The sequence below is a fragment of the Carettochelys insculpta genome, chromosome 2 (assembly GCF_033958435.1).
Source record: "Carettochelys insculpta isolate YL-2023 chromosome 2, ASM3395843v1, whole genome shotgun sequence".
NCBI lineage: Eukaryota > Metazoa > Chordata > Testudines > Carettochelyidae > Carettochelys > Carettochelys insculpta.
Window position 1 is genome coordinate 209,051,352 of NC_134138.1, and position 22,552 is coordinate 209,073,903.

General features: G+C 39.9%; 1 protein-coding gene across 2 annotated transcripts in view; it reads left to right on the forward strand.

Moving 5' to 3' along the window:
• The window catches only part of ZNF385D (zinc finger protein 385D), a 724,747-nt gene that overhangs the window by 453,989 nt on the left and 248,206 nt on the right, over window positions 1–22,552 (forward strand). The window contains exon 1 of one of the 2 annotated variants that reach the window (XM_074984480.1): window positions 8,608–8,797. The exons of the other annotated variant lie outside the window; for it this stretch is intronic. Coding sequence (XP_074840581.1) covers window positions 8,776–8,797 — 22 coding nt within the window. The 5' untranslated portion in view covers window positions 8,608–8,775. Of the gene's footprint in view, window positions 1–8,607; window positions 8,798–22,552 lie in introns of those variants that run through there. 2 annotated transcript variants of the gene reach the window in all.

The following is a 22,552-nucleotide window of genomic DNA, read 5'->3' on the forward strand; positions in this document are numbered from 1 at the left end:
AGAAAGCTTGGAAGTGCAAGTTTTTGGTATAGGATTAAAATATTAAGTTATTTAAAAATCTCATGGAAATCTCGTAAGAGTAGGGATGTTATTTACACGTGTGTTCTCAGCAACGTGGCAATGAGCAATTTACATTCTTCCCACACAAATTCTAGCTTTTCTTTCAGTTGGAAATACTATATAGTGATGCAGTGCCCTGTCAACACTGACCATGCTCATCCCAAAAGTGACTAGATTTCAGTGGGTCCGAATGATCCAGTAGTGATCCCAAGTTTTGAAGTCTTTTGAGGTGCAGTCATTTCCACTAAATGTCAATACAATTTTCTACCAACTGTGTCATGTAGCTCAAGGGTAACACAGGTCAAGGTGTGGATTGAAGGGTCAAATTCAGAACCAATGTGAATAAATCAGCATAATCTGGTTTAACATATCTGTTGAAAGAACAGAACCTGTACTTTCATCTGACCCCATCTTCCCCCCACTTCATATGTAAATTACCGCTATATTATAACTTACTGCTATTTAACTTGCCCCGCCTTTTATGTCACTAGAATGTTGCCCAGAATGTTATTCCTTTGAGGACTGCACTCGATGGGTTGAATTTTTTGCATATATTCTTCCATGGAATTAATGAGTATGGTTTGTAACTTTCTCTTCTTCACTGGTATATTTTATTTTATTTAGGGCTAATCCAGTGCCCATCATAAGCAACACAAATTTGCCATTGACTTCAGTAGTTATTGGCTTAAGCTCATTCTTCGCAACTGTTTCCAATATGGAATTGTAAGTGTGGTATATAATATAGACTGCATGTTGGGAAAAGAGATCTTAGTTTGTTATAAGCTTTGGAAGGTGAGTTACCATTGGAACTACCTGCCAAGGGAAATGGGGGTTCTACATCTCTTCCCATCATCAAATCAAGACTAGCTGCCATTCTAGAAGATACAGTTTAGCCAGCACGAATTACTGGGATCAGTATGGGGGTAACTGATGAAATATGTGACATACCTGTGACATATAGAAAGTCAGTCTAAGGAAGTAAGGAAAGGCCTGGTCTGCTACAACTGAAGTAGCGCTGAATTACGCATTCGTCCAACTAATATTCTTACATGGATGGCCCCATCTCTGTCACCTGAAGGAATAGATAAAGTGCAGTCTAGAGACAATGGCTTTTGGGCAGAGCCAGCATGTTTGTCCAAGGCTGCAAATTGCCAGAGCTCAGCTCTTGACTGAAATGCTTATGGATCTTTTCTAAAAACATCTTATCTATAACACAAACCATGAATAAGACATCACTTCTTGCCACTGCTTGTTTGCTTATATGATGATAACATCTCTAACAAAGGCAGTCTCTACACTAGCCCAAAACTTTGAAATGGCCATGCAAATGGCCATTTCGAAGTTTACTAATGAAGCGCTGAAATACATATTCAGTGCCTCATTAGCATGCGGGTGGCCACAGCACTTCGAAATTGACGCAGCTCGCCGCCACGCGGCTCGTCCAGATGGGGCTCCTTTTTGAAAGGACCCCAGCTTCTTTGAGGTCCCCTTATTCCTGTGAGCAGATAGGAATAAGGAGACTTCAAAGTAGCCGGGGTCCTTTTGAAAAGGAGCCCTGTCTGGGTGAGCCATGCGGTGGTGAGCCGCATCAATTTTGAAGTCCCGTGGCTGCCCGCACGTGAATGTGGCGCTGAATATGTATTTCAGCACTTCATTAGTAAACTTCAAAATGGCCATTTGCCTGGCCATTTCGAAGTTTTGGGCTAGTGCAGACAGCCAAACTGTGATCAATAGACATGATCAAAGAAGGTTCTGCATTGGGCATATTATTCATTCTGATGTATCGTCTTAAACCCAATCAAATACCTTCATGCACCCCTTTGTGGTGTAACTAGCAGAGCCAGAGTCTGAAAAGTTTTTAAAGGCACTGTAGTCAACATCACTATTCATGAAAAAAAAGAAGAAAAATGTGACCTTTCATTTGAAATATATTTGTGTCAAGACTGTAAACTAGTGTCCACATAACATTTAAGATACTTGGTTTCTACACATAAATGCATATTGGAATTCTTCATAGTTCGTAAATCTCATGTTTGGAAAATCCTAGCTACTTACATATATGAGGTTTGCTAAAGGTGCTGTTATTGAATTGATACAGTCTGCATGGCTAAGATTTGTAAAGGCTTTCCACATAAAAAAGAGTCTTTGTTTATCTCTAGAAAATGCTTTTGTAAGAGGTTCTGGATAGCCATTTCTAACAGAGACTGGACCACTTGATCAGATAGCTGCTAAACTAATGAAAAGCATCATGAAAGTGACAGGAAGATTAATTAAGTTCCTCCAGTTGTATTCACGTGTGGCAATACAGAGTTCCTTTGGGTACTGCTTCAGTTAAATGGTATTCATGGTGACAAATACTGCAGATTTCTAGAAGTGACACTTTTGAGTCAAGGGTAAAAAGCACATTTGGTAGTTTTATCTAGTGGAAAAGACCAGAACCAGAGATGAGCTACCATACTAGTTAAAACCCCCACACAAACATAACCTTCCCCTTCAATTTAACCTCGGGGGATTAGTTAGGAATGACAAAATCTATATTATTTTGTAGTAAAAGTGTCATATGTCTTAAGCTATTCCAGATGGTTTCAAAGTAAAAACAAACCCAACTTCTATCCAGCGTATTTAGTGTATCATGCACACTTGGAAAAACGTGCATTTACTTGTGTATCCTCACAAAATTGTGGCTTGGTTTTTCTTCTCTCTGCATTGTTATGGCATTAATAATAATACATTGTCCATTATCCATATGTTCCCCCTCTCCCCTCTGCCACAACTCTTCAATGTCCTCAATTTGTACTCAGTTTACCTTGAAAAGATTTTGTTTGTTTGTTTTTTTTCAAAGGTGAGCAAAGAGATCCTATGTGATTTGGGCTGCTGCTTCCATTTTGTTTTCAGATTCAATACAGTACATTTCTGTTGATCAGAGTTGTCTGTGCACAATAGATTAAATTTATTTTGAGAAAAATTGGAACCCTCTCAAGTGTATGAGATCTTTTAACCTTCTATATGAGACATATAAACTTGTAATGTTGTGTCATTGGTGTCTTTTGTTGCACATTATTACATTTCTGACAACAAAGAGTCTCTAGATGTGCTTCTGTACCCACCTTTAAAAAAATAAAAAGCCAGTGGTAAGCCTCTCAGATTGAAATTCCCCAAAGCCAACTAGTAAGAATCTTGATATAGATCTGTTATTGGTTGCTTCCATGGATAATTCAAAACCAGAAGAGATGTTTCCAGGAATCAGCAGGCACATTAATTTTATTAAATATTAATCAATGTTTGCAATAGACATATCTGCCTGTGGTTTTAGTTCCTAACATAGGGGCAGTGTGTAAACTAGCACTAAAATATGTGTGGAAAGAGTAGGATCAAAGCTAGAAAACAGGATGGTAAAACATACATCTTACCAAGGGCTACGTTGTGGCTTTGGTCCTGAGCATAGGGCTGGGCCACCCAAGGTAACTTATGTCACAGATTAGTCACAAATTATGTGTTTAGGAAATACAGTTCCCACTCTATTTCTCTTGTCTTCTAGTCAAGTTGTAACATGTTGCTGGCATATACCTGCAGGAAATTATCAGAGCTCTGTGCCAGGTCACCTCTCCTGGTCTGTGTATGTGAAAAGGAAAAACAAGGGTTTTCCCTACCTGCCCACTAGTTTATTCCTGCAAACCCAAACCCTCATGCCTGGTCCCAGGAGTGCCCCTATCTGCATAAGGAAGGCTCTTACTTCCCTTTATGATCCTGCAAGACTGTGTGCAGTAAAGTCCTAAATGCTTGTCCTAAACCCCAACCATTAAAGGTTACAATCATTATGCCAAAATCTCTTTTCCTTTGCAGCTATACAATTCCAATCTGGGATTACAATTTGTCCTGTGTTTGCTGGAGCCCTGATTTGTTTTGCTCTTTTGGGGGGCTTGCACATGTGTGGTAAAAGCAAAATTTGGCCCAAAGTATGTGAATTTGAGCTCTGGAAGCCTGCCGGAAGGAAAGAACAGCCTCTTTCCTTGAATTCGCTCCATAATGGAAATGCAAATGTACTTAAATAAAATCCCCCTATTTTCTTATGTCTGTTTTTGATTGTATATTATTTTTGTTTATGCAATAAACATATAATAACCAGGGTGACAGTTTTAACACATTAAAACATCAAAGTTAAAAGAGTCATCTGCAATGTATCTCTTCTCAAGATGAGTTCTTAAAGGGGAAGATTCTCCTGGTGATGTAAATCAGCTAGGCCCCAATAATTTAAATAGAGCTACAGCGCTTATACCAGATCAGGATCTGGCCCAAGATACATGACAGTTTTTGGCAACATGGGCAGCATTGCATGTTAAGCAGCTGTTCAGAAAGTGGAGAAGAAGGAGATGGCTTCCGTGCCGGCAACTAAGATGTAAATACTACTACAGTGATCTGGCCCTTTAAATATTTGGGCACTCTGTATTTCCCAGATGCAGTTCCTCTCTTTTGTTTCTCCCTGTTTGTTGCCAGAACAAGAAAGCTACCATAGCAAATGCTGTGTAACCCTAACCCTTCCACTGTTCCTATAACCTTTGCTGTTAGGTCTAACTTTAACAGCTATCTCTATCTTCCTTGGTGTAGAAGATCCTCCTTCAGCATTGGAAAAGGTCCAGAGAAGAGCAACAAGAATGATTAAAGATCTAGAGAACATGAGCTATGAGGGAAGACTGAAAGAACTGGGCTTGTTTAATTTAGAAAAGAGAAAACTTAGGAGGATGTGCTAGCTGTTATCAAGAACCTCGAAGAGGGTTACAAGGAAGAGGGAGAAAAATTGTTCTCCTTGGTCTCTGAGGATAAGGATCAATGGGCTTAAACTGCAGCAAGGGAGGTTTAGATTAGACATTAGGACAACTTCCTAAATGTCAGGGTGATTAAACACTGGAATAAATTGCCTAGGGAGGTTGTGGAATCTCCGTTGCTGGAAATATTTAAGAGCAGGTTAGATAGACACCGATTGGGGATGGTCTAGATCAGTGGTTCTTAACCTTTACTGCAGCCTGCACCCCTTTGGTCTTCAAAATATGTTCTCATACCCTTTTTAAAAATCAAAAATGGAGATGGGGGGCCTATATACTTTTAAATGCTATTAAATATATGTAAGATAGTTTTGTTATTATTCACCACAAATAATAGTACAGTAAGCATACAAATATATGCGAGTATTACCCAGAGATGTTGCGGAGTTTTGCTGTGCATGTAAACTGTAACCGACACCCTAATAGTTAGCGGCTAACTGAATTCATGCATAGGTTTGATAAAGCAAAGTAGTTGTACTTAAGTGTCTGTGCTTAATTTGTGTTTTCAGTGATTTACCTTCTAAAAAATCTGGCCTGTCTCACACCCCCAGGATGGGCCTCACACACCCCCAGGGTCTAGACTGTGTTTGGTCCTGCTGAGAGGGCAGGGAACTGGACTCAATGACCTCTTGAGATCCCTTCCAGTTATAGTGTTCTATGATTCTGTGCTCACTGTAGTTTTTCAGTGCAAGCTGGAGGCCAGATTTGAGCTCTTCTGTGACATAGGCTGTTTCTCCACAGGCCACTTCCTTTGGAAGTGGCATGCTAATACACGGAGTGAAAGATACTAATGAGGCATGGATGCAAATTCCCCATGCCTCATTAGCATAAGGTCATGTGATTTGGAGTCCTGAAGACCGTTCTTCAGGAATCCAAAACGCCGTGTAGAAGTGTGGCCCTGGGAGGGCTTCCAGAAGGAAGTCCTCCTTCTGGAGGCCCCTTCTTCCCCAAAATTTTCTTCCCTGGGGCCGCGCTTCCACATGGCGTTTTGGAGTCCAGAAGAATGGTCTTCCGGACTCCAAATCACGTGACGTTATGTGAATGAGGTGCGGGGAATTTGCGTCCATGCCTCATTAGCATCTTTTACTCCGTGTATTAGCATGCCTGTGTAGAAACGGCCATAGAATTCTGCAGAAGTGTTTAGGTATAGGCAAGACTAGGCCAAGAGCAGAGATGAAAGATTTGCAGCTGGATTGATCCTGGGTTTTGTTTTGTTTTTGTTTTTGTTTTTGTTTTTGTTTTTGAAATCCAGGGTGAGGGATGCTAGGCCTGCAGAGACAGCCCTTGAGCAAATCTGCTGATGGTCTGGGAGGTTCCCGCCTTCTCCAAAGATGTCCTTATTTCTTATCAGAATTACTCAGATAGGACCACATATTTTGCTACCAGTGAACTATATGTGCCTGGTCAAAGAGGGAGTGAAGAACTGGAATGAAAATGACTTTACAGCTTGGGGCATGCCCCCTGTCTGATGGAAGATTGCAGAGTTTTGACTGTTTTGGTGACTATTTAATTATTTATATATGGGGGAAAGCTTCAACAGGAGAGACCGAAAGAAGCCTCCACTGGTGTGTTCCATGCCACACTAGTAAAGGAGGAAACAAGCTCAAATCCCTGTCATACAGTAGGTAGAGGGTTGACCACAGGACAGGTGAGTGCTTTAAGCACTGGGTAAAGGAGGCTTTCATTTCCTCCCTCCCCCTCTTTGTGAACATTGTCCTTTGTTTCCTTTGTTTTGTGTGAAAAAGTGTCTGGAAACATGATGAAATGGTTTATTTTGATAGTCTCAGAGCATTAGTCTGTATCTTTGCAAAACAAAGCAAGCAGCCCTGTAGCACCTTAAAGACTGACAACTTTGTAAGACACTTCTTCAGAACTCCAATAGTTTTTTGTTGACTTTTCAGTTTGCCCAAGTTTTAGGGATCTCCTCAATTTTGCCCCAGTCAATCTGGATTTTTTTTTCCAGCTCCACCAGAGGACGAAAGTGTTTTATACATATTTAGGCATGCCCAACTCATATAGCCCCTGTTGTGGGGCTTTGTTGTCATGAAATTCATACCATGGTCTTCCCCTCCTTCAGTCTGCATTCAACTTTTTTGATCTGGGTGGAGACAGCATGGAACCCCATCAAGTCCTGTACAGGGTGTAAAGTTCTCTTGCATGCGCCGTACAGGTTGAACCCCTGTAATCCAGAACTCTCTCATCTGGCAACATTTGTAATCCAGCATGATTTTAGTTAGTTGGACAACCACTTAAGTGTGTGGCCAAGTTTCCTGCCATTCCATAACATTTGTTTGCAGCCACCAGTACTCGCTCTCAGTGTTTTGTGCTGTTATTTAGCCGTAATTTACCCCTAAATGTCTTCTAAGGGCCCAGTAAGCAGTGAAAGTGTTGGGAATGTGCTACACAATACTGACCTCCAATGGGCTGGCAAATTCTCTTGTTCAGCACTGGTCAGGTCCCAAAGGTGGTGCATGAGAGAGGTTCAACCTCTACATAGTCAGCCTCTAGAAGAGAACCATAGGTATTCTGCTGCTTTATGAACTTTGCTTAGATCCTTTGATGAATGAATTATTTCCCCCTAAGCGATTGAACTGCATGAAAACTTAACTTGGTGTCATGTGGAGTTGTCAGTGAATCTTTTTTCTGTAGAATGAAAACGTGTATCCTATTAGATCCCATTATAGTGAAATAAACACTTCAATGTACTTTCCTTTAGTATTTCAGATTTATTTTTATTTATCCTAAGTGTATTACTAGTGAAAGATGCCAGACTGGCAAAACACAAGCCTAATGTCCTTTAGTGATCCACAGTACATAGAGAGAGACATACGGTGCAGCCTCCCCAGTGCTGCTAATGTGCATCAAATCTAACCTGAGGCACAACCTCTAGGGCAGCGAGGCATTTCATTATCTAGATCTCTGTGTCTCTCTATTTTTTTGGACACTGCCAGCAAAGATGCCAGTTGTAAGAGGGGCTATGATCATCTGGAGATCTGTGCATTATGACCTTGCTTGGGAGCACGATATTTGTCGTACAGACAACAAATTAGCCGTCAGCTGCTAATGATTTACTTACCAGCATGGAGAGGCTCCAAAGAGCTAGAGGTGAAAGGTTCTAAGCCCTGTATAAATCTTTTAAGGCATTGAGTTTGTCTCTCACTTTATTCACAGGCAGAAATCATAGTTTTGAAAATTTGAGCACAACTATTTCTGATTATTCTTTCTGGAGTGTAAAAATATATTTAGAACAAAAGTAAGTTTTATTAAGACTTGAATTGAAACAGCTACTTAACCTTTTAGGGGCTCATCCTGCAAAGTGCTGGCCACCCTCAAATCCCATTGAGGTCCATGGGAATCAAGGGCACTTAGCGTACCTCCGATTTGTGCTCTGAGTGAGGAAAATATGTTGACATTATATAGGCTTTGTCTTTTCCCACCTGTTATATAATTGACTGTAATAAGTCACTGAGTGCATTCATTACCCCATACCCCCACCCCCATCAAGCAGTATACGATTTTTCTGCAAGCCAGGGGTAGTTTAACCAGGATATTAGAAAACCCCAAAGGGAGCTAGTTAAAAGAAAAAAAAATCTGTTTGTAGTACTCTTAGTACTGATGTCACAGGCACAGCAAGGACATGACAAGGAGGAGTCAGATTACAGTACGAATGGGCAGTGCAGCCTGCAGCCAGAGTAAACGCTAAATCAGACTGGGATTGTATCAGGGATAAGACTGCCTGCAAAGCACTCATCCTGAGGAGGCATACTGCTCACTCCCTGTTCCTATGCTGGGAAATTTCCACACAATGTAGAATGAAAGAGGTCTGTTTTACATGTCAGCCCTTTGCGGGAGCTAATGCCGAATACACAGCGGCGGGATTCTGACTGCATGATTAATGAGAAACATCATGTATTTTGGTAAGTGTTAACTATGATGATGTAATTCTGCTTCTGCTCACCTCTGATCAATAGGAGTAATTATTTAAAATTTTAGATGCAAAAACGTTTCATGCTGGCATGCACCTAAAACTGACAACTAAAAAAACCACATCGGTTGTGCAGTTTAAAAAGAACCCATTGTCTTAGAAAGGATTCTGTTTGAATGGGTTGTGGCTTAGTGTTAGCTACCAGGAAAAAACAATGAACTCACCCTATAGTTTGTCTTAAATGAACTTGTGTTTCTTCAGCTCAGGGGGATGAAGAATTGTGAAGCATGGGAACTTACAGACAAACTTAATGAAATATATAAGCTACTGTTGCATGGTTTATGATTGGAAGTCTCTGTAAGTATTAGGTTTTCATTCAGCATTTAGCTCTAAGAATTCTAAGACTGAAAAGAGAATCAATCCCTTATTTGCAAGGGTATGTTTACCAAGTACTCTATACTTGCAGATTACAGCTATGTGGCTGGCTGCTAGCATACCATGAAATACATGTTATTTTAAGCCTTCAGAGGTCTCAGAGCTGTTAAATATTTGTGTAGAGTTTAGTTTCGTGGTTGATGGAAATCTTCCTTGGGTTTACAGCTGAGCTGGCTGCATACCCTGAAAACATGCTGGAGCTTAGATATGTGTTACTAATGCAGTGCTGCAATACAGTGCCGGGATATACAAGCACAATGTAATACTTCAACTCAGTGATGGAAAATATTTTTAAGAACGTGAAGAAAGGAAGGAAATGCTATCATTTTATAGCTGAAGTCTTATGCCACTCTGATATTAGTGTGTTGCTGCCAATATTTATTAAAGAACAGAACTAGGGGATTTGTGGGACATAAAGCATCTTTTTCCGTTTCATTAAATATTAAATCAAGAGTTCACTTTAAGCTTAAAGAAGTATTTCTTTGCTAATACTATTGATTGTGAATGCCAGCTTGTTTTTAGTGCAGCCATTAGTTCCTTATTTTCTTTACTATTCTTAAATATATGGGGGGGCGGGCAGAGCCCCCAACTTATTTGCTAAAACTGAAGTCCACCAGTTACCTGGAAAGCAACCGTGATTTTACTGTAAATCGTCATAAGAGGGAAGGTGTTGTGAATTAGTGGCAAAAACAGCCAGCTTCAAAGATTAATTTTCTCTAATGTGTCTTCAAAAGAGTAAGAATAAACCACTTATGTACATTGGCTTAACACTTGTTTATGCCATAATCATTGTAGGTTTGAGTGAACTGGATATTTTTGATTGCCTGCTTATGATTAAAAAACAACTTGGCATTAAGGATTTATTTATTTTTTTATTTGTCTTGTTTTTATATCACTGCAAGTGCTAGAGGTTTTCTTTGCAGTAAGCTTTTGTAATGACTGCCTGCTTAGCTGTGGTAATACTCTCTGGCTGTAGGCATAAGGGTTAGAAATATTGGGTATAGGTCAGCTGTGCTATTTTAAATTGAAAAGCATCATATGTTTTGATGACATTTTCGTATCTATGTACGTCAGCTGCTATTTACTAATAGCTTGACATTGAGATCCAGGCACTCTGCTCAGTGATGCCCATGGTTATGTTTAATTGTGGAATTCAAGTTTTTAATGGGACAAACTGAAATGTGACCCCCTTTATAGGAAACTTGTCTTCTGAGGGGTCAGCTGAAGTTTCTGTTTTGCAAGTTTTCAGTTTGTTTTGTTCAGCTTGAAACTTTTTGTTATGAAATCATCTTCTGATTTGCCTTCTTTTGGATAACAAACATGCTTGGGGGATGATGAGCTGGAGGAGGAATGACACATTCACCTGGAGCTCTTCTAGGCAATCTCTTACTCTAGCTGTCACAAACTTAAAAGTTCATAATTCTCCTGCCCTTGCAAAATATTGTATGGGTACTAAGGAGCATGGATAAACTCCAGTGAAGTCAGAGCTGTGTGCATCACACACTCACACACTATGACCTAAAAATCAAACCTTGTCCTCTATCCTCAATTTATATAAAATAGATATTTTATAGTCTGATTAATTTATTGCTGTGTTTTTTATTTTGCTTCCAACTTTTTTTAAAAAGTCCTTCTCATTGCTGTTTCTTTTTGAATATCTGTTAGTATGATGTTCATCCACGTTCAGACGAAAATCAGAAAAAAATATTTCCCTGGATTGCAGGTGTATATGAACATGTTTTACTTGCTTCATTAGGCCTTACTAGCTAATTGGTGTGGAGGTAAGTTAACATGATGATAGAGCAGGCCCTTTACTAGGTGCCAAGCAAATATTATAATTATTACCCTGGAAAAACTTCACTTCTTTCCCTCAAGAATATGATTTTACATATTGAATATCCAGTGATTGAAATAGGTTCAGAGAGGCACTCTCTCCAAAATTCTCTCATCTTAAAGACCAGGTTACTGAACGCAGAAGTCAATAGCAGAGCACTTTGTTATATTTAAGCATGTAACACCCAAGAAAATGTTGTGTGGGTATTGTGTACATAGATCCACTATACGTCATCGACCTTAGCTTTCAAATGATTGAACTAATGGAGGCCCTTAATGGCATAAGCTTCACTCTTGCCTTCTATCAGAATTTCAATACAGTGATTTCAGGAAATGTTAATTTTCACTCACTGTGCTGTGAAGCAGACTTTGCTGTTCAGTCCCCGTGGATATTTCTGTTACTTATTCCGCTGACTGTGCTTTCAACATTTTGAGTTGTGGAATTCAAATTAAAAAATCAAACCAAAACCCTACCTATCAGCGTATTTGGAGTTAGTGGAAATGAAATGAAAAATGTAAATACCCGTGAAGTATTTCATAACTAAATATTTTACACTGTATAAAAATAACGTTTGCCAACAGTGATTATCATGTTAATAATTTAGCAACAGATAAGAAGTGTCTGCTGTGAACCTTCTCCACAGATTAAAGAAGAGAGACTGTGGGTGGTTGTCAGTGTCACAGAGCTGTTGTTGCAAAGTGGTAACAGGGATCTGCTCCAGCACTGTGCCATAATTTCTGGTGCAGGCAGGAGATTGTTATGACTGGCAGATTATTTGCCCCAGTATGCCAACTCTGTTTTAAAAAACAATGGTCAATCTTGGGATTGCTACCACAGTTCATCTCCCTTCTCTATAACCATGCATTTTATATCACCCTGGCATGATATAATGGACCAGTGAGTAGAGCCAGTGTATTTTTCCACACCATTGTAATGGTCATTGTAGGTGTTTGGGTCAAAAGTTATATTTGGGGCAAGTTTGTTGGGTCTAGATGTGATGTGAAGTTAATCCTTTGTAGCCAGGAGGTGAAGCCGGAGGGAAGAGCATATGAAGAGGGTTATACGTGGTTGTGAGTTAGCAGCACATTACATGATGATTGTCAACCAGGGGATATGCTGCAGTGGTATTGCAGTGCAGATGCCATGAAAATGGTTCCTGAGACTCCAGTATACCTGCAAAAGAATGGAAGGAACGGTTTGTAGACAGAATAACAAAAACTTTTAATTAAAAATGGGAAAAGTGGCACATTTTGCAGTGATATGTGTTGAGGGAGGGTGCAGGTAACATTCTGTAAGAGTAAAATTAATAAATAAAATGAACAAATAAAAAAAACCCTCCTAATTCTACACAACCTGACATTCCATCACGTTTCTGTTTGCGCATGGGCTAATTCCAGGTCCAGTTTTATTTACCAGCGAACATTGTAGTATTTTGTCTGTATTCATGACACTACTGTGAATGTCACTTTTTTACTCCGGGAACAATTTCTTGAAAGAGAAATCCACATCAGATGAGTCATGAAGAAAAAATGCTCCCTAAATCTCACAGGCTCTTTAAAGAAAATGTCTATTATAAAAAATGAAATAAATCTTTCAGAGCAGTTTTAGTGAAAACATTTTAACTGCTGCCAATTTATTTTAAGAGAGTTATGATATATACCCTACATTACATATAGCAGAATCCTCCTCACTAGTTCTGTTTATCGTCAGGTAAGGAAGGATGAATTAGGAAGCCTCTTTAAGACCACACTTCTAAAACATGTTTGAAAAAACCATTGATACTGGAGTATGTACTTGACTGTTGTTTATTATCTGACATAGCCAGTAAAATGTGTAATTAATATATAAACAATGCTGAATATGACAGAAAAATGTAATTGAGAAGAGACAGAGAAGAGACTCCTGGAAAATCTAAAGAAACCTTATATTGATACTGTGAATTTTACATTGTCTATGTCTTTACCATGTCCAGTACTTGTCTCCTGGAAAGCGAGTTCATATCTTAAAACGTGAAGAACCAATCAACACAAAAGCCTAACACCATTATTATTATTATTATTATTATTATCATTATTATTGTGCTAGTACGTGCCGGTACTGAGTACTGTCACCTTGGCAGCCCCAGTCATGGGATGGGATGGGGGTCTGGGGCAGGGAGACGAGTGAGTACTGGCACCTTTTTTTTTTTTTTTTTTACAAAAAGGGCACTGCATAATAATAATTATAAATCCTGCTAGATACTTATCCAGTGCTGTGATAAGCTGTGTGCATTCATTCAGTTGATGTCATGTTGGTTAAAGTTTCTTTAGCTGATTGCAGCATACTTAACAGAAATGTGGTGTGAGTCTGTTTGAGAGAGAAGTTTCCAAATTCATGAGAAAATGTGGTTCCCTGGGTTATCCCTTTGTGGGTGGCATAATTGTTCCAAGAACAAATGCAGAAATTAAATTAGTGCTTTCTTGCTTCATTAGAGAACATTTAAGCACAACTGCTTTTGACTGAACTTCCCTTAACAACAAATGTGTTTGTGTGTATTTGCTTTAACCATGATGAATGGAGTTTTCCCTTGCTTTGGGCCCAGTCATGTAACCTGCTCAGGAGAATCTCTTACTGCTGTTACACATTGGAGGGGCAGACACTTAAAACCCACCTACCACGTCTCACTTAGGTTAATTCTATCTCTGTACAAGATCCCTAATGTATTTTCTTCTAAAAGATATTGAATACAATTGCTTCATCTTAAAATGAAATAGGAATGCAGCATGTGACTTTATATTTCTGTTTGGGTCATATGGATTCTACTTGTGAGAATCTGTGTTCAAATAAAAATATGTGTATTTTTATTGTATATCATAGCCTGTTCACAATTATACAAATTCTTGCAATGCCAAAACTTTATCATGTTATGAGAATCCTTTCAAAGCCTCTGGCTCTGATTATGGCACAGAGAACAGAGATGAAAAAAAGCAGAAATGTATTTGGACTTTCATCTTGAAAAAGGGAATGTTTCACTATGGTATTAGACCATGGAAGGTTCTTAAAATACAGGAAAGGTCATACAGTTTTTATTTTTAAAGGGGGCTATTACATATAATTTACTGAAAAGATTAGTTTTGCAGCTGAATTTCACAGCTGATGGGTAGCATCAAGAGAAAATGCAGTAGGAGAGGCTGGCAAAGAATATCAAAACCTAAAGTGCTTGAGATTGTAGTTGAGTCAAATTGCTAGGGTTTAAAATGGGAAGAAGCTTTGCTCTCTTGCAGCATTAAGTCATTATATAGCACAGCCACATACTGTGGGTCAGCCTGTATTGAATGCGAACACTCTGTTTGCAGAGATTTGATAAGATAATTCTACAAAATCTATATGGGGCTGCAAAATCAAATATATATAAAAAAATTCTAACTCCATGTCCACCCACAGCTCTTCACATCTTTTATTGCCCTCTGATCTTCCATTTCAGTATATCAAACCTTCAGACCCCGAGCATTTGCACATAGAGCAAAACAGAAACATGTTTTCTTTTCACATATACACAGTAGATGCCTCAGGATCAAAAACATTCCATGGCAATATGCTAATCAGGAGACTTTAGACTTAAGTTGTTGCCAATGTCAGAGTCATAATTGCACTTTGAAATTTGGATTTTTAGGGATGTTACTGTGTCATGATAGCAGCTGGAGTACATCTGCCTGTGACTGCTTTTATGCTTAGAAGCTACGATTAGTAGCGTCTATAATTTTTGAAAGAAGTTAAGACATCTTTAGTAGCTGTTTGTGTCTTTCACCTAAAGATGCTTGTTTTTCACTTCTGAGTTTAGTAAGGCCAACAACTGTTTAAAGATATAAGATCTACGTTCATAAATTCTATTCTATCTATTTATATTTTTAAACTACATGATTGGTCAAATTAATGGTTTGGAAATTTAAGGGAAAACGGTCATTATTGTGGGATTAACTTATTCTGTAATGGGCCACATTGGTTTTAACATCTAGAATCAGAATCTAACTGTCTTCAAATACAGCTTGAAAAGCTTCTTGGTGTTTTATATCTTGTGGTACCTTGATCTTGGAGGCACAGTTACAAGAGACACAATAATGACCACACCATACCTAAAGCGTGTGTGTGGGTGTTGTGGGGGTAGGGGGTATTATCTAGGCCTGCTGGAGGAAGGTAGTGGTGCTTTGTGGTGATTGAGGGAAGCAAGGTGAAACACTGCTGCAAATAGCTGGAGAGCAGCCAGCTTTGGCAGCACTGACTCACCCCTTGGGCATATAAGGGTGGAAGACTTTAAAAGTGCAAGCCCTGGCCTTGGAAACCTCTTTCTTCATGCAACAGGCAACTCATCAGCATCTACCCCCGCTCCCCTTGAGGTGTGATTATCAGGTGAGGTTTGGACCTGTTGTGGCCATTGTGCTATTTGCTGCTTTTTAGGGGGTCTGGCTAGTAATATTGTCTCTCAGAGTGATAGTGGCATTGGTGGATTTTTTTTTTCACCTTCCCCACAGTAGATGTCTGGGAAACCCTAGTCTGGTGAGCACAAAAGGTGTGGAAGGGCATATGTCACAACTTATTTGGTAAGTGTGGAGCAGGGATATCCAGCACAGACAGTCCAGGGGCAGCTTCCAGTGACCAGATAAATGGCCTGGTAAAGGGCTCAAAAAGCAGGTGCTGGTTAAAGGAATAGAATGGTGTAGGATAATAACTGCAGGGAGCCAAGTCCCCTTTCATATAACTCACCTTACCCTTCGTACAAAGAGGGATGGATGATGAACTCCCAGCAGTAGATTTGCTGGAGCAAACTGGATGGAGAAAGAGGGGACGCTGGTAAAAGCCTCCCTACTGAGGTAAGCTCCCAGCAACAGATTTGCTAGAGGCACTTGGGTGGAAAAAGACAGAGAGTTGGCACAAGCCCCTCAGGTAATTATTGAACAAACACAGGGTTACCTGCACTGCACACTGTTATCTGCTGGCTGGTCCCAGACATCTAATAGTAAAGCTGCAGCCTGATGAAATCCATATCATGTGTTGCCTGCCATCCTTTCGGTAGCTGGACAGCGAGATCACCTTGCAGTGTTTCCTTCCTCTGTGTACGACCAGTTGCTATTTTACTGGGATACACAAGCAGACAGGGGCTTTGGCTTATATTGAGAATTTGTATTTCATATACGCTATGTTTACACTACAGTGATCTGTTGATAGAAGTTACTTTCAGAAATGATCTTCTGACAAAACATCTGTTGACAGATTGCAGCCACACATGAAAGTGGATCGCTCTGTCAATCCACTCCATTGACAGAAAGTGGCTGGACTGCTCGGCCATTCTATTGACAGAACGGCCAACCAGAAGCACCGCAGACAGGACTGCCCATTGACTTGGAAGCCATGTCTGTGGACAGAAGCCCTCCCTGAAGCATCCACATGGCTTTTTTGTCGAGAGATTCTGTCGTGAAAGGTGTTCTGCCTCATAGAGGAGAAGAAGAAGGCTGTCAACAAAAGTGCTATTTCTGTCAACAGTACTCAGATTTTGTTGAGAAAACTGTAGTGTAGACGTAGCTCCTGTGAATGTATCATACTTGTAATAAAAGGAAATTGTGAAACACATCACTTTTGCTTTCCTTTCTCAAGCAATGTGCAGCACAAAAGCTAGTTTGGGGGAAGCCAGTCCCCATATTATAGCAAAACAGTAGCTGAATTTAAATGAATGTTTGATTTCTATTCCATCAATGGTTTTCTTTCTTCTGTGCTGGGAGGGAAACTACAGAAGCAGATTCCAACTTGTTCAAATGTTACAAGCCCAGGAACTATTATTCAGTTTATTTTTGTTGACCTTTTTTACAGAATGTTTACTATGGAGTGCAATACCTTTTGAAGACAGAAGGAAATAATGGCTGTGTTTTCCAATACTATCATTGTGTTAGGGATCAATCTTTTTAAGAAAGCAGAACCTTGAGAAGATCTGCAATTGTGAATGCATAAAGGAAAAGAAAAATAGAAGATTAGCCTTGGCACCGCCATTGAGCTTAGTGCTCTTCTTCCTAAGCTGAGACATTTTTCACTAGAGACCTGGGACTCTACTGTCTGTATAGTACAGTGCTTGATAAATTAGTTTTTGCTTGCTGGTATTTACCTGTGAAAGTCAATCCACTCACCTTCTGTCAGAACCAGCCACTTATAAGAAGCATTAAGTCTGTCTGATATGTGACTATTACATAGCCAGCACAGTTTACCGTTGTTTTCCCATAATTATTGGTAAGTGGTGCTGCTAGAAGCTGCTACTTTTTCAACCGTATGGGTTATGTGAGCTTGTCTGCTTCTGAGAAATATTAAAAATAGCAAAAATCTCTTCTCCATATAGCTTGTGTTTGTTTTGGAAGCTGTAGTTTCAGCCATAAGGAAAAATAACAATACATTAATAAACACATCTCAAAGCTTCTCAGAAATGCAGGGCTTACTCTTGCAGTTTTCAGGTCCAGTGAAGATAAATTCTTCTGACCAAAGAGACGGTAGAATGGGGAGTGTACGTGCCACAAAGTATTTTCGTAGTATTTTCCTGTTCTCTGAAGATGGGCAGGAAAGTATCAGTTCCCTAAAGTTTATTTTTATGGGATGTTGTCAATACCATTACACATTTACCATCAAGACATGAAGGAATAATTTGATAAACATTGTTCTATTAATCCTGACTACAAACTCTAAACCCAGCAGTTCTGAATATTTAATCTATCATGCCACATCCAGTAGTCTGTCATTTAGACTAACCATATAATAATAATTCATTTCTATAGGACAAAATTCTGAGAACCACTGAGTACTTGCGATTCCTATTGATGATTAAAATATATATATATATATATATTCTGCCTTTTTTTAACCCAGGAAACCCATGAACTAATTCCTCTTTAAAATGAGATTTTGAAACTCATTTTTATTTCAGATTTTAATTTATAGTTTTGATGGTGGTTTTAAGTGTTGCTTTGATCTTCCATATTTTAGTCTTGGACTGAATAGTTATCTTATTCTAGATATTATTGTACATTGACACAACAGGATGGATATTGATGGATGGCAAGGAACTACTAACCCTTGAGATAACCACTGAATGGGAGCTTTTACAATCAGCAAGATGCTCAACATCCCTCAGGATTTGTCTCATAAAGCAGCATGCTGTGCAAGTGAGGCTAGTTCCAGACCTACAGATATGGGATTAGTGTTCTAGTGCAGACTGCTGGAGCTCTGCTAATAACTCTCCAGGCATGTCACCAGTTTTCAGCAGTGCTGGGGTTTGCAATTTATAATCCAGTGGCTGTAAATGCACACATTGTGATACCTAGGTAGCACTTAAAAAGTAGATTACAATAAAACAAACATAGATTTAAAAGCAGAGAATGCATACCATACAAATAATGTTTAAAGTCACTTTAAAACCTGTGAATGCAATAAAAATGCAATTCTGCAAATAAAAGAAAAAAAAAGGAACCTGCCCTCAAAAGGGTAAGACATGTCCTATTCTTCATAGGGTGTGACAGGTGTTCACAATCACAGCAGTGGGTCCACAGAGGCAAAAGTATAAACAAGTAACTTACCTGCCCTTGTAAGACTCACCACACAAAACTGATGGATTTTTCCATTAATGGCTAATTGGACACATCACTGTGGTCAGATGCAAAGATAAACATTTAGGGAAGAAAATTAATTTAAATGGTGTAGCATTGACCTCTTGAAGGCAACAGACAGGGATGTTGTATATCACTGATGGAACTTAGTCAACATAATAGCATTAAAGAGGGTAATACATGAAGGACATTAATGCCTTTACATTGTTTATGTGTTCACCACCTACATTTTACTTTAAAATACAAATTTGAATGAACCAAAGTGAATCTACTTGGTGAGAGGAGATTATCTTTAACTTAGAGATATTACTGTTTATAGTATGTGCCAGTGGGTGGGTGGAACTTTCCCATTAGCACTCTAAGTAACACAAGTTGAACCTCTCTATTCTGGCACCCTCAGACTGGTACGGAAAGAGAGGATTTGCTCAACCATGGAAAGTCAGTATTGTCTAGCAGCATTGCCAACCCTTCCACGTTTGCTGGGCTCTTAGAAGACATGTAAGGGTAAATTAGAGCTAAATAACAACACAGAACACTGATAGACAGAACTGGTGGCTGTATACAAATTGTATAGGACTGTGGGAAACTTGGCCACACCCATGATAAGTGGTCGTCCAGGTGACTAAAATCATTCTGCATTACAGATATTGCCAGACGAGAGAGTGCCAGCCCAGAGAAGGTCAATTTGTACGTGCATGAGCTTGCTATGACTAAATTCTCATAAGATTTGTGACTGCTTTCTGTGAATTTCTACCACACAAGACTAGTAACAGGAACATTTCACAAAAATGGCAAATTGTAATGGAAGATTGCATAATATTTGCAGAAAATTAATTTTATAATTTATAATAAGATCAAATAAAATGATTTTAAGGGTCGTCCACTCATGAAATGGAAATTATGCCAGATGACTTTGATGTCCAATCAACAAAGCCCAAATGCTAATTATCAGATACTTTGCTACAAATGGGAACTCAGAAACAAGCAGCAGGTTATGAAGCACTTGGTATTCTACAATAGGTAGAACAGTAGATACAGTGATCACAGTTAAATAGAGTTGCTTTAATCTGTACGGGAGTCTCAAATTGGAATGCAGTAACTATCACATTTTGAACTCAGGGTAATACTTTAAATACTGATGTAGCCTCATCAGTTCATTTAAAAAAACTGTTTTTTAAGGTTGACTGATTTACAGGATATATGGCAAGAGTTGTCAGGTGTCTTTCTCTTACAAAATATGCTATTAATTCTTGGAGTCATTAGGTAAAAAAGGCAGCTTTCTGTTTTGAATTTGAGTTCTAATGAAAGAGTCCTCAGCTTAGAATCATAGAATCATAGGGCTGCAAGAGACCTCAGGAGGTCATTGAGTCCAGCACCCCTATCCAAAGCAGGACCAACCCTAACTATCATCCTAGACTTTGCGGAGCTGGGACTTAAAGGCTATGTCTACACTAACCAAAAACTTTGAAATGGCCATGCAAATGGCCATTTAGAAGTTTACTAATGAAGCTCTGAAATACATATTCAGCTCCTCATTAGCATGCGGGTGGCTGCGGCACCTCAAAATTGATGCGGCTCGCCTCTGCGTGGCTCGTCCAGATGGGGCTCCTTTTTGAAAGGACCCCAGCTACTTCGAAGTCCCCTTATTCCTATGAGCAGATGGGAATAAGGGGACTTTGAAGTAGCCGGGGTCCTTTTGAAAAGGAGCCCTGTCTGGACGAGCTGCGCCCGCCCACATGCTAATGAGGTGCTGAATATGTATTTCAGCACTTCATTAGTAAACTTCAAAATGGCCATTTGAATGGCCATTTCAAAGTTTTTGGCTAGTGTAGACATGGCCAAAAATCTCTAGGGATGTGAATTCTACCTAGATAACCCATTCCAGAGCTTTACCATTCTCGTGATGAAATAGTTTCTCCTAATATCCAACCTAGATGTTCCCCAGTGCATCTTGAGACGACTGCTTCTCATTCTACCATCTGTCACTGCTGAGCACAACCTCTCTCCATCCTGTTTGGAATCTCTCTTAAGGCAATTAAAGGCTGCTGTCAAACCTCCCTCTCTTCTCTTCTGCAGACTAAACAAGCCTAAAACTCTGAGCCTCTCCTTGTTGGTCATGTGCTCCAGACCCCTAATCATTTTCATTGCCCTCTGCTGGACCCTCTCCAATGTGTACATGTCCCTTCTGTAGTGGGGGACCCACAATTGGACACAGTTCTCCAGATGTGGCCTCCCCAGTGCCTAATAAAGGGGAATAAACACTTCTCTAAATCTGCTAGAAATCCTTCTTTTAAAGTATCCCATTATGCCATTAGCCTTCTTGGCTACAAGGGCACACTGTTGACTCACACCCAGCTTCTCATCCAACTGTAATCCCCAGGTCCTTTTCTGCTGAACTGCTGCTTAGCCAGCTGGTCCCCTGCCTGTAACAGTGCTTGGGTTTCTTCTGTCCCAAATGCAGGAATCTATCCCTGTCCTTGTTGAACCTTATCAGATTTCTTTTGGCCCAATCCTCCAATTTGTCTGTTGCACTCTGGACCCTATCCCTACATTCTAACATATCTACAGTAAACTTTTTTTAACCTGGTATTTGAGTAACTGCCACACTCAACTGTCATGACTCTCAACTGAAGCTCTGGGCAGTGGATACTGGGTGGAAGTGTGCAGAAGTGATATCACGGCTGGGGTATGTGAATTACAGAGCAATGCCCCTCCCCATGGGGCCAGCCCATTCAACATCTGCCCTGCATCTTTCTGTGCTGCTTGTGTGTACAGCCAGTGGGCTTCTCCACTCTCCTGCATGGCCATTTCGAAGTTTGGGGCTAGTGTAGACGTAGCCGCAGATGCTTTAAATCCGGCTACATGATTTTGTGTGTTTCAGGTTTTCTAAATATTTCTTAACCTGTTTGCTTAGTGCAGTTGTCTGGGAGTTGTCCTTGTCTGTGAAGGCAGAGGGAAAAAATATGAGCATTTTTACCTTTTCCCACATTAACTGTTACTAAGTTACCTCCCTCATTCAGTCAGGGCTCCACACCCTCTCTGAACACCCTGTTATTACAAACATGCCTTTCTTGTTACCCTTCACATCCCTTGCTAGCTGCAATTCCAATTGTCCTGATTACACCGATGCATTCTTGAGCAATATAGTTATACTCCTCCCTGGCCATCTGTCCAAATTTACACTTCTTGTAAGCTTCCTTTTTGTGTTTAAGCTTGCCAAGGATTTTCACTGCTAAGCCAAGCTGGTGGCTTACCATATTTGCTTTTCTTAGTGAGCATCAGGACAGTTTGTTCTTGTGACTTCAATAAGGATTCTTTAAAATACTGCCAGCGTTCCTGGACTCCTTTCCCCTTCATGTTAGCATCCAATGGGATCCTGCCCATCAGTTCCCTAAGGGAGTCAAAGTCTGCTTTTCTGAGGTCTTGGGTGTGTGCTCTCCTTTCTTCCTTTCATCAGGATCCTGAAATCGACCATGTGAGGAAAGCTGCTTCCCAGGTTGCCACCCATAACTACTTCCCCCACTAATTCCTCCCTTTTGAGGGAAGCAAATGAAGCTGTGCATGGTCCCTGGTTGGTTCCTTCAGCACTTGCACTTGTATCTCCAACATGCTGTAGAAACTTCCTGGATTGTCTGTGTACTGCTGTATTGGTCTGTCAACAGATGTCAGGGTGATTAAAATCCCCCATGATAGCCAGGGACTGGATGCTTCTCTTAGTTATCTGAAGAAAACCTCATTCACATCATCCATCAGATCTGTAGCAGACACCAACCACAACATCATGAGAGTTGCATCTTCCTCCTTGGCCGCATGTACACTAGCCCAAAACTTTGAAATGGTCATGCAAATGGCCATTTCGAAG